We start from the raw sequence: 13,274 nt of genomic DNA on the forward strand, positions 1-13,274 counted from the left end.
ACATCCCGGAAGAAGAAGAAGAAGAGCCAATTTTATTCTGAAATAAAATTAAAAAAGAATTAAAAAGTGCACATTCAAAGTGATAATAAAGCTAAAGTTATTCTAGTATTATAGTTATTATTCTTCTAGTTAAATGGCGCCCAAATCAGACCATCCCCTGCCTGATGCAGCTGACCCTGATCTCCAGCTTCCAGGAAGCAGACGCTGCCCCGCCTCGCCCCGCCCCCCCCTTGACACCGCCCAAACGGCACGCGCCCCACTCACTGCACGGGGCTGCCCGTTGTTGCTGCCACCGTTGATAACCGCCCTACGCACGCAGGCACGCATCGTCCGGCCGGCCTACCGCTTTCAGGTCTCCGTTGCTAGGCTACCGGTCCCGCCCCTCTCCTTCTCTCTCTCCCCACCCCGCCGCAGTCTCAACGGAAGCAGGTCGTTTGGCGCCTCAAGAGCGAAGGGCGGGGCTGGAAAAGCCCGGGCTGGGAGGCTGAGCGCGACGACGCGCGCCTTCTCGAGGGGTTTCTCTCGGAAAGTTCGTACTTCCACGTCGGCAGACCACGTGCCGAAGGCGCACGCGGGCTCGCCTCAGGAGAGGCGCTGCCCACGCGCGAGGTGTGTGTGTGTGTGTGTGTGTGTGTCTCTGTCTGTCTGTCTGTCTGTGTGTCTCAGGAGGCCTGGGAGTTTTAATGTGCCCGTTTTTGTGTTGCTTTTGCTGCCACTGTGACATTGGATGTGTCGCTGGAGAACTGCGGCATGCCCGCCCGAAACATTTGTGGTCCTCAGCAGAGCGTTGATGGCGTGCTCTGTTGGCATACGCCAAGCTCGCTGAAGGTTTAGTAAATTAACCCAGTTTTGTACATTTTCACGACGCGGAGCCATAAACTAATCCTGGAAGCTGGGTGTGCCCAGTGGGTTAAAAAAAAAAAAAAGGACAACAACTAGCCAAGGGCTTCCCTGAATCCAAAAAAGAACATGAACTCAATAAGCTGCAATTAAGAACGCTGTGGAAATGCAGCCAGCATCTCTGAAGGAATGAAGAAAGTGTTTCGACATTACACTTTACATTCCCCCCCCCCACCGCCAAGCAGCAAGAGGCAGGCGTATCCCGCCAAAAGTTTGTGGTAGTCGGCTGCAGACTTTAGGATGAATAATGTAAATGTCCCAAAGGTGCTTTTTCAAAAGGTGACCTGGATGATTGAGAATCTCCATAGACAGCTCTGTAAATGAAAGCTTTGCTGCGAACACACACCCCTAGGTAGGTAGTTGGGATTCAGGGAAGCCTTTATACAGAATGCACAGGAATGCTTCTGTATGCACACACAAGGAGGGATGTTTTCTCCCCCATGCCAAAGTGCAACATCTGAAGTGTTGCGGCTGCTTATGCAGTGAACTGTGGAAGGCTGGCCTCTTGACTGCCAAAATTATTTTGGTCAGACTGCACACAGTAGTAAACAATGGTGAGTTTCTACACAGTATGCTGAGCTTAAGTGTGGCTGGCTACTTTGTGGCTCACTTGTGTGAACTAAGTCACTGGTTTTGGTTCTGTAAATCAACCCAAGCATTGGGATTAGTATTAACACACATACAAGTAGTCCTCAATTTATGACCATTTGTTTAGTGACTGGTTACAACAGCACTGTAAAAGTGACTTCAAATCATTTTTCACGCTTAAGACCATTGCAACACCCCTATGGTTGTGAATGGGAGGACTAGCTGTACTTAGTGAAGAATGGATGTTCCTGAACAGAGCTGACCAGTACATCTGACAATAGCATAATATATTACATTGGGCAGCTAATTTTTTAAATTAATTTTTTTAAAATCAATTTTATGGTATTAACTTTCTATTAGTTACATTAGTGCTTAATAAACATCGTGTTGTCTGGGTATACAATTTTCTTAACAATACAGATGCCATTTTTACTCTTCCTCCTTTTTTTCCAACCATTGGTAGAATAAATTCCATGTTTGATAATATTCTGTGTCTTCTTTCTGTTTAATTTTCAATGTAAGTTTGTCTATTTCTGCACAGTCTAATATATTCTTATCTCTTCACCTTTCCAATATTGTGCGAAAATAATACTCGCTGCTGGATGTTCCTGAACAGAGCTGATCAGTACACCTGACAATATCATAATATATTACATCAGGCAGCTAAGGTTTTGACATGATTGATACAAACAGAATATTGTTTAGCTTCAAAGCAGCATAGCAAATTGATTAGAATTTTAAGAGAATATAATGAGGGCTCTTCCCACTACAATTGATACCAATGACATATAATTTCAATGATATTTTGATTGCCAAATCTGGGAATAACTGCTCCAGTTTAGCTTGTGTACAGTACAGGGATGGGGGCATATGGATGAATACTAGAGTATTCAGAATTTTATATAAGACTTCATTCATATTCATTAGAACATTAGCTTTTGGAAACAGAAATGAATGTATTAATATATGCTAATTAGATGCAGCCACATAAGTATGGAACAAAGTCCTTTGAAATTGTTACAGCATTCAGCAGTTCCTCATGTTTGGTTTTGTATGTTGTAATACTGATCCTGCCAGACTTTTACACCAATCATCTGTTGGAATATTATAAAACCACAAAATATGTACTCCATGTTTGATTTTGGTCAGACAAAGCCATCTAAAAGTTTGTAAGAGAATGTATCAGCAACGTTGTTCATAATATAACTGTAGTTATATGAATTTATTTATTTATTTATTTTATTAGATTTTTATACCGTCCTTCTCCCATAGGACTCAGGGCAGTGAACAGCCAAGAATAAAAACATCACATACAAAATTTAAAATTTTAAAAAAGAATTAAACAAAATTTTGTCCCAATAAGTTTAAAACACCCCAACTAAAATCCATTTACAATTAAAAATATACCATTATTATGATATAATAATCTTATAACTTTATAGTTATATATTTTATTTATATTTATACTTCATAATTAACTTCATGTATTCATAAATAAAATTGTGAATTTATAATGTTTTACTTTTTTGTATTTTTACTTGCTGTTAATATTTCTTATTTGAGGGTTTCATGATTGTTCCTTGTCTCTATAGGTATTTTAATATATAGTACCATGGGTGTTTAAAATGTTTTGCGCTATTATATACCATGAAAGCCACCAAGGGTTGACAGATATATAACAGGTGAGTGCATATTATTTCTAACAGCAGAAAAAATATCAAATTAAATCAGCTTGTAATATTGCAAGCAATATATTCAGTATTCTTAGAATGCATAGTTAAACAAGTCTCTTCATTAAAAAATTGTTCCTTGTGATATACATCCAGAAACAGAAAGCAAGAGATTTTATGTTCACATTAAAACAATGATATTTTAAACTGAGTTTGCTGAATTACTACAATGTGATACATAGGAAAAACAAAAGACAAAACCTCCATTCTTGGAGCTACTAAAACAACTGATATACAGGTAGTCCTTACAACCACAATTGAGCCCAAGATTCCTGTTGCTAAGCATTTATTAAGTGAATTTTGCCCCATTTAAACAAACTTTCTTGCCAGTTGTTAAGTGAAAAACTGCAGTAGTTAAATTAGTAACAGGTTTGTTAAGTGAATCTGGCTCCCCCATTGACTTTGCTTATCAGAAGGTTGTGAAAGGGGATCACATGATCCCGGGAACACGGTGACAGTCATAAATATGAATCAGTTCCCAAGTGTTTGAATTTTGATCACATCAGCATGGGAATGCTGTAAAGGTATGAAAAACTGTCATAAGTCACTTTTTTCAATGCTGTTGTAACTTTGAATGGTCACTAAATGAACTGTTGTAAGTTGAGGACTACCTGTACAACATAATACCTTTCCTGAATGGGTCAGTTTTTAAGCAAGCAAGAATTAAGAGTCAGTGAAGGTATCTTAGTTGCTTTAGCCTAGGAGTGGCAAGTGGCAAGAAAAGCAGCTTCTGTTATTTACAATTCTGTAGAGATTGATGTGCAATTATTTGTTAACATGAAAGAAAATGTTAAGGGAAAGAGGAATATGTTGCTCTGATTTTGGTACTAAGGTTTGGCTACTAAATTATGTTATTTATTTAAGTATCTTGTAGGTAATGAATACTATTGTATTTGCATTATTTGCCTTGATTTGAAAATTTAAGTATCTGTAGATGTAAGTCCAGCAAGGCTGTATACATCTAGCCCCACATTATGAGAAAGGCGGGGCTAGATGAATCAAAAGTTGGAGTTAAGATTGCCGGGAGAAATATCAACAACCTCAGATATGCAGATAATACCACTCTAATGGCAGAAAGCGAAGAGGAACTAAAGAGCCTCTTGATGCGGGTGAAGAAGGAGAGTGCAAAAGTTGGCTTGAAACTCATTAAGAAAACTAAGATCATGGCATCCAGCCCTCTCAATTCCTGGCAAATAGATGGGGAAGAAATGGAGGTAGTGACAGATTTTATTTTCCTGGGCTCCAAGATCACCGTAGATGGGGACTGCAGCCAAGAAATTAAAAGACGCTTGCTCCTGGGGAGGAAAGCTATGGCAAATCTAGACAGCATATTAAAAAGCAGAGACATCACCCTGCCAAGAAAAGTGTGTATAGTCAAGGCTATGGTTTTCCCAGTTGTAAAGTATGGCTGTGAAAGTTGGACCATAAGAAAGGCTGAGGCCAAAGAATTGAGGCCTTTGAACTATAGTGCTGGAGAAGACTCCTGCAAGTCCCTTGGACTGCAAGGTGATCAAACTGGTCAGTACTAGGGGAGATCAACCCTGACTGCTCTTTAGATCCTGAAGATGAAACTCAAAATACTTTGGCTACCTAATGAGAAGGAAGGACTCACTGGAGAAATGCCTAATGCTGGGAGAGACTGAGGGCAAAAGAAGGGGACGACAGAGAATGAGGTGGCTGGATGGAGTCACTGAAGCAGTAGGCGTGAGCTTAAATGGACTCCAGAGGATGGTAGAGGACAGGAAGGCCTGGAGGAACATTGTCCATGGGGTCACGATAGGTCGGACACGATTTCACAACTAACAATAACAAGATATAAGTAGTTGGATAAAAAATAATGCAAACAAATTTAATGCCAGTAAGTTTTAAAAGTCAAAAAAGATTGGTGAATTTTTCTGTTGGCTAGAGGTTGGCCTTCAAATAAGCTTGCTTCAGTCATTTTGGCTGGAATTGGAGATTTTTTCCATTTGTCATGTCATTGTGCAATCTCAAAGTTACTTTTAAAGAGAAGGAAAACTTGAGAAATTTTGCTCAACACAGGCAAGACTTCTAGGTAGGTAGAAATAACAAGATCAATCACATATATGGCATTGCATAAAAGATCAAAATCTCTTTCCTAATATATTCTGTTCATACTGTGCTCAAATTCCTTTTTTAGGACAAGATAATACTTTTAACTTGGTTCATAAATCAGTTTACATAAAAATGTGATTTGCTTCTTGTGGATTACCATGTTGCATGAACTCGAACAGCAGTTGTTTATTCATGTCTTAGTTTGTGAATCAGGGCATTTAAAACACAAGGTTCAAGAAAGACCGAAAACAATGGCTTATTTTGAGCAGAGAACAAATTGAGGAAGGTTGTAGTTTTGATGCTCGTCTTTAGTTAAGCATTGAAATCCTACTTAGCACAGAAAGTGTAATTGTTGTTCTTTTTATGAAACGTTAACTTCTCTCAGTTAACCAGGGAAGATAAAAATCGATTTTTAATTTTTTTAAAAAAAATCAGATTTTTTAAATTTAAATCAAATTTATTTTAATAAAATGCTTTTGGAGTAAAAATCTTTCTAAAGATAGTTTTCTATTTAAGATACATTAATCATTTAGTTTATTCAGCATGAAATGGAGCTGAATTATGTAGCACGAAACTATATTCTATTTACATTTTTTGTAACTCACTCAATGAATCCAAGCTCTGCAAGCTGAGATAACATGCACTGCATTGATGCTTTCACACAATTTCACAGTAACCATGAGATAAATCATAAAACAAAGTTCAGGAATATTCCTTTATCTCATTGTTTTGCAAATTATGTACTCTACAAACTATATGATTGTTTGAAGAGAAATCCATCTGTACCACCAGACTCTCAAGTGTGAGGAGGAAGGGCAAGCAATAAAAATGAAAGTGAAACCTTTTAAGCAGCTTATACATATATTAAAGGGCATTTGTCATTTCAGATCCATCATGGCAGTGCCTGTTAGCAGGCATCCACTCACCTGCTGCCTGCCACATCCCTCACCTTGTTGTGTCACTGCTGCATCACCAGCCATCTCATTAAAGTGAATGGAACTGTTGATGAGACAACAGCGGGTCAGGAGGAGCCGCTGCCAGACAGATGAAGTTGCTCTTTAAAAATTATGATTTAAATCAAGTTGGTTTAAATTAAGCCTTTTTACTAGTGATTTAAATCGTGATTTAGACTTGATTTAAATCAAATACACCCTGCAGTTAACGTCAACACAGTACTTTTTTACCTGTGAATTATGCAAAGTTGATTCCTTAATCTTTGCAAAATCACTAAAGCATACCACAAAACTAAAATCAATTTTAGTGGATAGCTTAAAGTTTACTTAAATCTAGGTAGTCAAAAATAATTGTACTGAAAACTAATTAAAAACACTTCTAAAGTACAGAAATACAGGCTTCATGAGGATGTATATTGTTTATTTACTGTCAGTAATTTACTTTACACAAGGCAGTAGTAATGGCTTGAACACTTGCAAATTATGTACAGAGAGCAATGAACTACTAAATGAAGGTTTCATCTTTTAGTAATCAAACCATTTTAAATGATACATTTGAAGACTTTCTTTAGAAATAATTTATTGCCAACCATGGACAAAAAGGAGTGGGGCAAATTTACAAAGTAGTAGATTCTCTTCTTCCCTAGAAAATTACAGAAGATACACATATTTCAAAAGTATAGTCATAAAACATATCCCTCATTTATACAAAAGTAATACAAATCATGGTTTCATTAAAGATTCTGTGGGGTCATTAAAAAATATGTTTTACAAACAACTTTATAATACATAACCTGTTGCTGCTGTTGAAGAAAGTGAAAGCAGTTTTAAATAATTGGCAATCATCTGCTTTCAAGTATAAGATAAACAAAACTGCCAAGGACACTATTGCAGTGCTGTATATTTTAACCTGATTTTAAAATAAGACTTAAGTTGTGGTACCATTGATCAGAAGTTCGTAATTGCTTTTTGATCAGATGACCATAATACACACACAACCTAACCCAACAACTTAAGAAGAAATTTGTTATTGTTATCTCAATTTAAATATATCCTTTAAAATAGGGCCAGGCAATATATGGTTGTCTAATGTTGAACGTTAGTTTTTAGCAATGCAAGCTGACATAACCAGTTAGGAAGGATAACTGCGGTTGCAGTTCAGCAACATTTGTAGAAATACAATGAATGTCCAGTTCTATTCAAAACTGAGTCAAATTTAACTTGAGAGAAAGCTTCTGCCAGACTGTGGTCACAGAGCATCAGGACGATCCTTCCGATGTCTTTGTTTTGTCAATAAGCTATATTTGAACTATACTTTGGCATTACCAGTACAGGAAATTGGGAATGAGGCAAAGCTCCGTTCTATCCTGTATTTTTACCTATTTCACAGTGAGAAAATAGAGGATTTCTCAAGCCTTGAGAAATAATTTTCTGTATTGAGTTTCTGCAAAATAAGGCACAAGGCTAAATACTGTGTTTATTTAAAAAATGACCTGGTTAAAATTTAAAAGAAATTATGCAAGAACTTAAATAATTCTGCTTTAGATTTTAAAATACTGAATTTTATGAAAATCTAAAATACAAAAAGGTCAATTGTTTTAAAGTCAAAAGTAATCTAGATACTTTTTAAAAAGGCCTCATGAATTTGAGAAACTATAACACCAAATAAAAATAATTTTTAAAAACGTTTATAAAAATGTTTCTATGAAGGCCTCTGGCAAGAAAGAATTGTACTTGAGAAAACTAAGCCACTCTTGTTAGCAAGATTTTTTTAACTCGTTTTATTTTAGACTATAGACACATTAAAATTATATTTAAAAATACCAGATACCCCAAAGGAGACATTAAAGTCCGTACCCAACAAGGTTTAGAGTCCATAGTAATAAAAGAGAAAAAAGAAAGAAAAAAAACCCCAGCAATAAACTAGAGCCAGGGGTGTCAAACTCAATTGCATTGAGGGACGCATCAGGGTTGTGTTTGACGTGGGGGGGGGGGGGCGTGGCCAGTTTGACGTCACTCCTGCCAACGCCTGTGATAGCCTGAGCGCTCTACCAGCGAAAACAGGCTCCCGAGCTCCATTTTTACTAGCAGAAGGTTGCAGGAAGCTGTGGCCTCCGAAAATAGAGCTTGGGAGCCAGTTTTTGCTGGCAGAAGTACTGTGCACCGGTCCTTTGCTGTTTCCAGGGCGGCTCCATGGGCCAGATCTAAGTATCCTGCAGGCCGGATCTGGCTCCTGGGCCTTGAGTTTGACACCCCTGAACTAGAGGATCCTCAGGTTTGTAAGCTGGTGATTTAACCATTGCAACCGTGACTCAATCTCTCTCAGCAAAGATTTTGTTACAGTATTTCAGTTATCCAAAATTGGCACAACAGTTTATCCTTCCAATAATTCTTTTTTAAAAAAATCAAAAAAAAAGTCCACAATAAATTGAGGGGAGAAATGCCTGGGAAAAGTACTACTTGGCTATCTCTGGATTACTTTTCCTACCAATTTTGCCACTCTCAAATTCTGTATATATGACTGATATAGAAGCAGATCTGTGGAAGAAGGGAAAAACCACCCTATCATTAAAATCATAGTCCCTTACAGCTACTTAAAATACATATAAGGCCATATACATGAAATATATTGGGATTTATAATGATCACTTATGTTAACGTGTTCCACAGTTGATTTAATTTGATTTCCAGAATGAAACATTACCTTAATAAATTTCCTCAGTGTCCTCTAAAAGTTATTTTCCTGGAGTACAAAAGAAAACCACAGGTGTCAAAATTTCCGTATCACATTGCTGTCAGACTGGATGAGCGTGGCCTGTGCGTGACGCATCCGGCCCGCAGGCCACCAGTTTGACATTCCTGCTCTGAACAATACTCGTGTCAGCAGAGTTGTAAAATTGATATTTCATTTTGTATGTATAGTTTCATTTCAACTTCTGATGGATTTAACTGCTAGATAGAAGTACTTTTTTTTTTTTTAAAAAAAAAGGCTAGGTTTAAAGGGTCTTGCAAAATACCATTCACTTCCCTCTTTTTAACAGTGCTGGTAGTATTCTAAAATACCAGTATAGAAAAAATGGCATTCCTTCATTTTGTTTCACCCTAGAATCCTGAAGGTTCTGATTATATTGGCTTTGTACTCTAGCAAAAATGCAATGATCATTTATTTGCACTCTTGCCTGTTATGATTTTGAAGCTCTTTTCCTCCAACCAGCTAAACTGGTATTCACTGTAAGGCCACTATTAGTTTAAAAAAAAACAAAACCAAGAGGCACTTTAGATTATAAGATACTGCATCAGTTATCCATTTACTGGTACTGGACTAGACCAATTACTGTTAAAGCATTCAATTGGCACAAAAACTTAATTATCCGTCTAACGAATGGCAAAAACGTATTTTTCAAAAATACAAAAACATTGATTTCCTTTTATAAAAACTACAGAATAGTTGGGTTCCTTTTAGAACAATGACTAAATTTGGCCCGTGTAACAAATGAAATAAAGAAGGGAAATTTGCTAATTGTTTTTGTTCTTAAGCAAAGCAAATATATTTTATTGCATTAAACATTAGAACCCAAGTGTCAATCCCTTTTGTAAATATCCTCTTTAAAGCTCTATAGTAAAACCTAGAATAAAATGTATAATTAAAGATATTCAGAATTACAGATGACACTGGCTTTTGACCAAAGCATCAACAAAGCTTATTATTTTTACTGATTATTTCATTGCAAAATTAAGTCTTCAACATGTGTAACTGAGCCATAAGGTCGAATATTTTTTTAATTTTTGCCCTTTTTAAGGTGTCATTTGTCTAATATCATTCATCTGCTTTACACTTTAATTCAATTTTAGGTTTTTTTAGCTAATATAATGGCCACTACTGTCAACTATAGCTGTATATACTCAGTGTGTTAGCTTTCTTTAATAAGCTACATTTGACATCTATAAACTGAATTACTGTTTGGGAAAAACAAATTTTGTGCTTGGCTTCCACCATTATCCAATTCACAATATCTTAGTAAATGAAAAAAGGAGTGTTCTCAGACAATGGCTTATTCATGGCAACTGAGAAGGACTCTCAAAGCTGCAGGAAGCAGCTTTTTGGTTTAAGTTAGCTGAGGCCCAAATTGTAAAATCATGGGTTTTTGTCAAACTATATGATCTAGCAAAAACCAAACAAGACCAAGATGTATGATTCATTTTGACTGAAATAATTGGTGGCAACTTTTGTTTTTTTCTGGTACCATCTAAAAGCACTTTCTATTGGCATGGAAGCAGAAGTGCATTTGTAAACTTGAAATATAGGTTAATTATTTGACAAAGCAAAGCCATTTACGATATACAACAATTGATGGTGGTTGTCTAAATCAGAAAACTCTTCAATAGCGCTCTTAAAATCCAACCAGTTCAAAGAACTTTGCATGTTTCCAAATAATTTCTTTCAAGCACATATCTACAAGTTAATAGTTTAGGCTTTATAGTTGAAAAAGACAGAATAATTTAAAACCTGGAGTTAGCTTTAAAAAAAAGTATTAAAAGTTAAAACTGATTCAAGATAATGAACAGGAAGAGATTTTGATTTTAAGAGAAATTGGCAATAAGAACAGCAGCAGCTTTTACCCACACATCATGAGGTCTGACAAGACCAGGTTTACTTTTTAAACTCCTGCTGTAAACTATTAAGAGAAATCAGTCTTTTCAACATCACTGTAGCATGAGCTGCTTGAGGTTGTCATGAAGGATGGTATCTTTGACATCACGAAATACCAGACGAATATTTTCTGTATTAATAGCAGTGGTGAAATGGTGGTATAAGGGCTTCTGTTGCTGGTCTCGGCGTTTGGTGCGAAAACAATCCACCAGGAATTTTTGGACATCTGTTAAGTTGTGAGGGTCTCCTTCAAACTCTTCGAAATAGTCTTTGATGCTCACTTTTTGCACTTTTTCCTCAAGCAAGTCTGTCTTGTTTAGAAAGAGAATGATGGACACATTGCTGAAAACCCGATTGTTGACTATAGTTTCAAAAATGTTCAAAGATTCCGTAAGACGGTTTGTTAGCCGGTCTTCCATAAGTACCTGATCAAACTCACTTGATGAAACCAGGAATAGTATTGAAGTGACACTATCAAAGCACTCAAACCAACGTTTTCTTTCTGACCTCTGGCCACCTACATCAACCATCTTGAAGGGAACATTTTTAATTTCAAAATCGTACTCGTGTATTCCTTTTGTAGGTCTTCGTGCTAGCAGAATATCTTGCTGGGAGGGAAGATAATCCTGGGGGGAAATAATCTGAGTTGTTAATACAACTACTGAAAAATAAAATAAATGATCTTACATTTGAAAAGAGAAAAAGCTTAAATTTTAAGTATCCACAGAATGATTATATCAAATGCAATATCAAAAGTTAGAATAGTGGTAAGAGTCAGCTTTTAGCAAACTAATAATGAAATTCCTTATTTTAGATTCCTGCTTTATTGAGGCAAGTTGGTACCCAGTAACGTAAGAATATAAAGCAATGTGTAACCTTACATAATGTCCATGAAAGCAAAAATTTCATTGTTCCTTGACAGATGAGTAATCTTCAACCTCGTCACCTTAACATACTTTAATAAGGGTATTTGAGTGAGAAAAGCATTGTATACATAAATGGCATTTTTACATGCTAAACAATAACACAGAACCTATTGGAACCCTCATTTCCATGCTTTAGATTGGGTACCGGCAACCCATGGTCTGGAGCCGCTCTTTGGGCCCTCTGCTGCAGCTTCCTGTCCCATCACTGGCTGGCCTCGCCCCGCCCTCCCAGTCACTCCTCGCCTGGCCTGAGAAAGTAAGGCGACGGCCATGGATGGAAAAGTGGCTGGGTCTGATTCTCCAGCACCTCACTCTTGCTGGCATTTCTTCCAGCCCTTGTTGGTGCTGGGCGTGCCTCAATTGCTTGGAGAGGCACGCAACCTGCTCTCTGCTCCGAGAGACTGGCCCGACCCGACGATGACCGACACTGGCCTCGTTAACAAGGGCTGGTGGGGTGGGAATGAGATCTGGGAGGAAGGGACGACAGAAAGGGGGATGGGCCTGCAGCACCCAGCTGTGGCTTTAAGAAGCTCAGGGCAGCGGGAAAAGGGGGATGGGGCCACCGAACCTTGCACACCCATTCCAGGGGTCAGGAAAGCCGAGGCTGGGCCAAGCCAGTGAGCTCTCATTGGGGCTCTTTGCTACTCCTTCTTTTTGGAAATCCGGGCTGGCTGAGGAACGAGCACAAACTGCAGCGAAGGCTTCCTTTCGGGCAACCGTTCTCCTCCTCTCGCGACCCCATGGCCAGCTGTAGCAGGGCCAGGAGTGTGCACATGAGTGGTGAGACCCTCCTCAAGCGAGCCAGTGGGCTCAGCCAAAGACCAGCAAAGGCGGGTGGCTGCTCGCTTGAGGGTCTCCCTGCTCATGCGCACACTCCTGGCCCCGGCCAGGGGGTGTGAGGAGAAGGAGGGTCGCCTGAAAGAAAATCTCCACTGCGGTTCGTGCTCATTCCTCAGCCAACCCAGATTTCCAAAAATAAGGAAAAGGAGTAGTGAAGAGCCCCAATGAGAGCCTGCTGGGCTTTCCGAGAGATTGAGAGGAGACACACACACACACACACACACACATACAGAGAGGGGGAGAGAGAGGAAGAGGGGAGACAAGATACAGAGAGGGGGGAGACAGACAGATACAGAGAGAGGGGAAGATAAAGGGAGAGAGAGAGAGATACGGGGTGGGGGGAACAGATTCAGAGGGGGGGGGGAGAGAGGTTTTGTGGTTCCTGGTTCTCTGCCCTGTCTGGCTGGGTAGGCATGGCTAAGGGGTCATGTGACTAGGAGTGAGTGACATCGAGTTGGCCATGCCCACCCAGGTTTTGTGGCTCCTGGTGTTTTTTTTTTCCCCTATGGGAAACTGGTCCAAATGGCTCTTTGAGTGTTTAAGGTTGCAAATCCCTGCTTTAGGCCTTTCTGCCACTGATAACTGATAAAGATAAACCATATTTTAGCTCCAT

The 13,274-nt window shown here is 38.6% G+C and overlaps 1 protein-coding gene and 1 long non-coding RNA gene across 3 annotated transcripts in view; one reads left to right on the top strand and one right to left on the bottom strand.

Annotated features, from left to right (window-relative positions):
- The first annotated feature begins 449 nt into the window (after nucleotides 1–449).
- LOC139312712 (uncharacterized) lies at nucleotides 450–6,572 on the top strand. The gene is made up of 3 exons (XR_011600025.1): nucleotides 450–609; nucleotides 3,081–3,170; nucleotides 6,179–6,572. It is a non-coding gene; the product is annotated as an uncharacterized lncRNA (long non-coding RNA).
- A 76-nt stretch (nucleotides 6,573–6,648) lies between these two features.
- The window catches only part of GNA13 (G protein subunit alpha 13), a 45,938-nt gene continuing 39,312 nt past the window's right edge, over nucleotides 6,649–13,274 (bottom strand). For both annotated transcript variants that reach the window (XM_070937731.1, XM_070937732.1), the window contains one exon: nucleotides 6,649–11,521. In XM_070937731.1, coding sequence (XP_070793832.1) covers nucleotides 10,949–11,521 — 573 coding nt within the window. In that variant the 3' untranslated portion in view covers nucleotides 6,649–10,948. The remainder of the gene's footprint in view (nucleotides 11,522–13,274) is intronic.

Source organism: Pituophis catenifer, unplaced genomic scaffold (assembly GCF_029215685.1).
Source record: "Pituophis catenifer annectens isolate HBS135680 unplaced genomic scaffold, rPitCat1.0.hap2 SCAF_2, whole genome shotgun sequence".
Lineage (NCBI taxonomy): Eukaryota > Metazoa > Chordata > Lepidosauria > Squamata > Colubridae > Pituophis > Pituophis catenifer.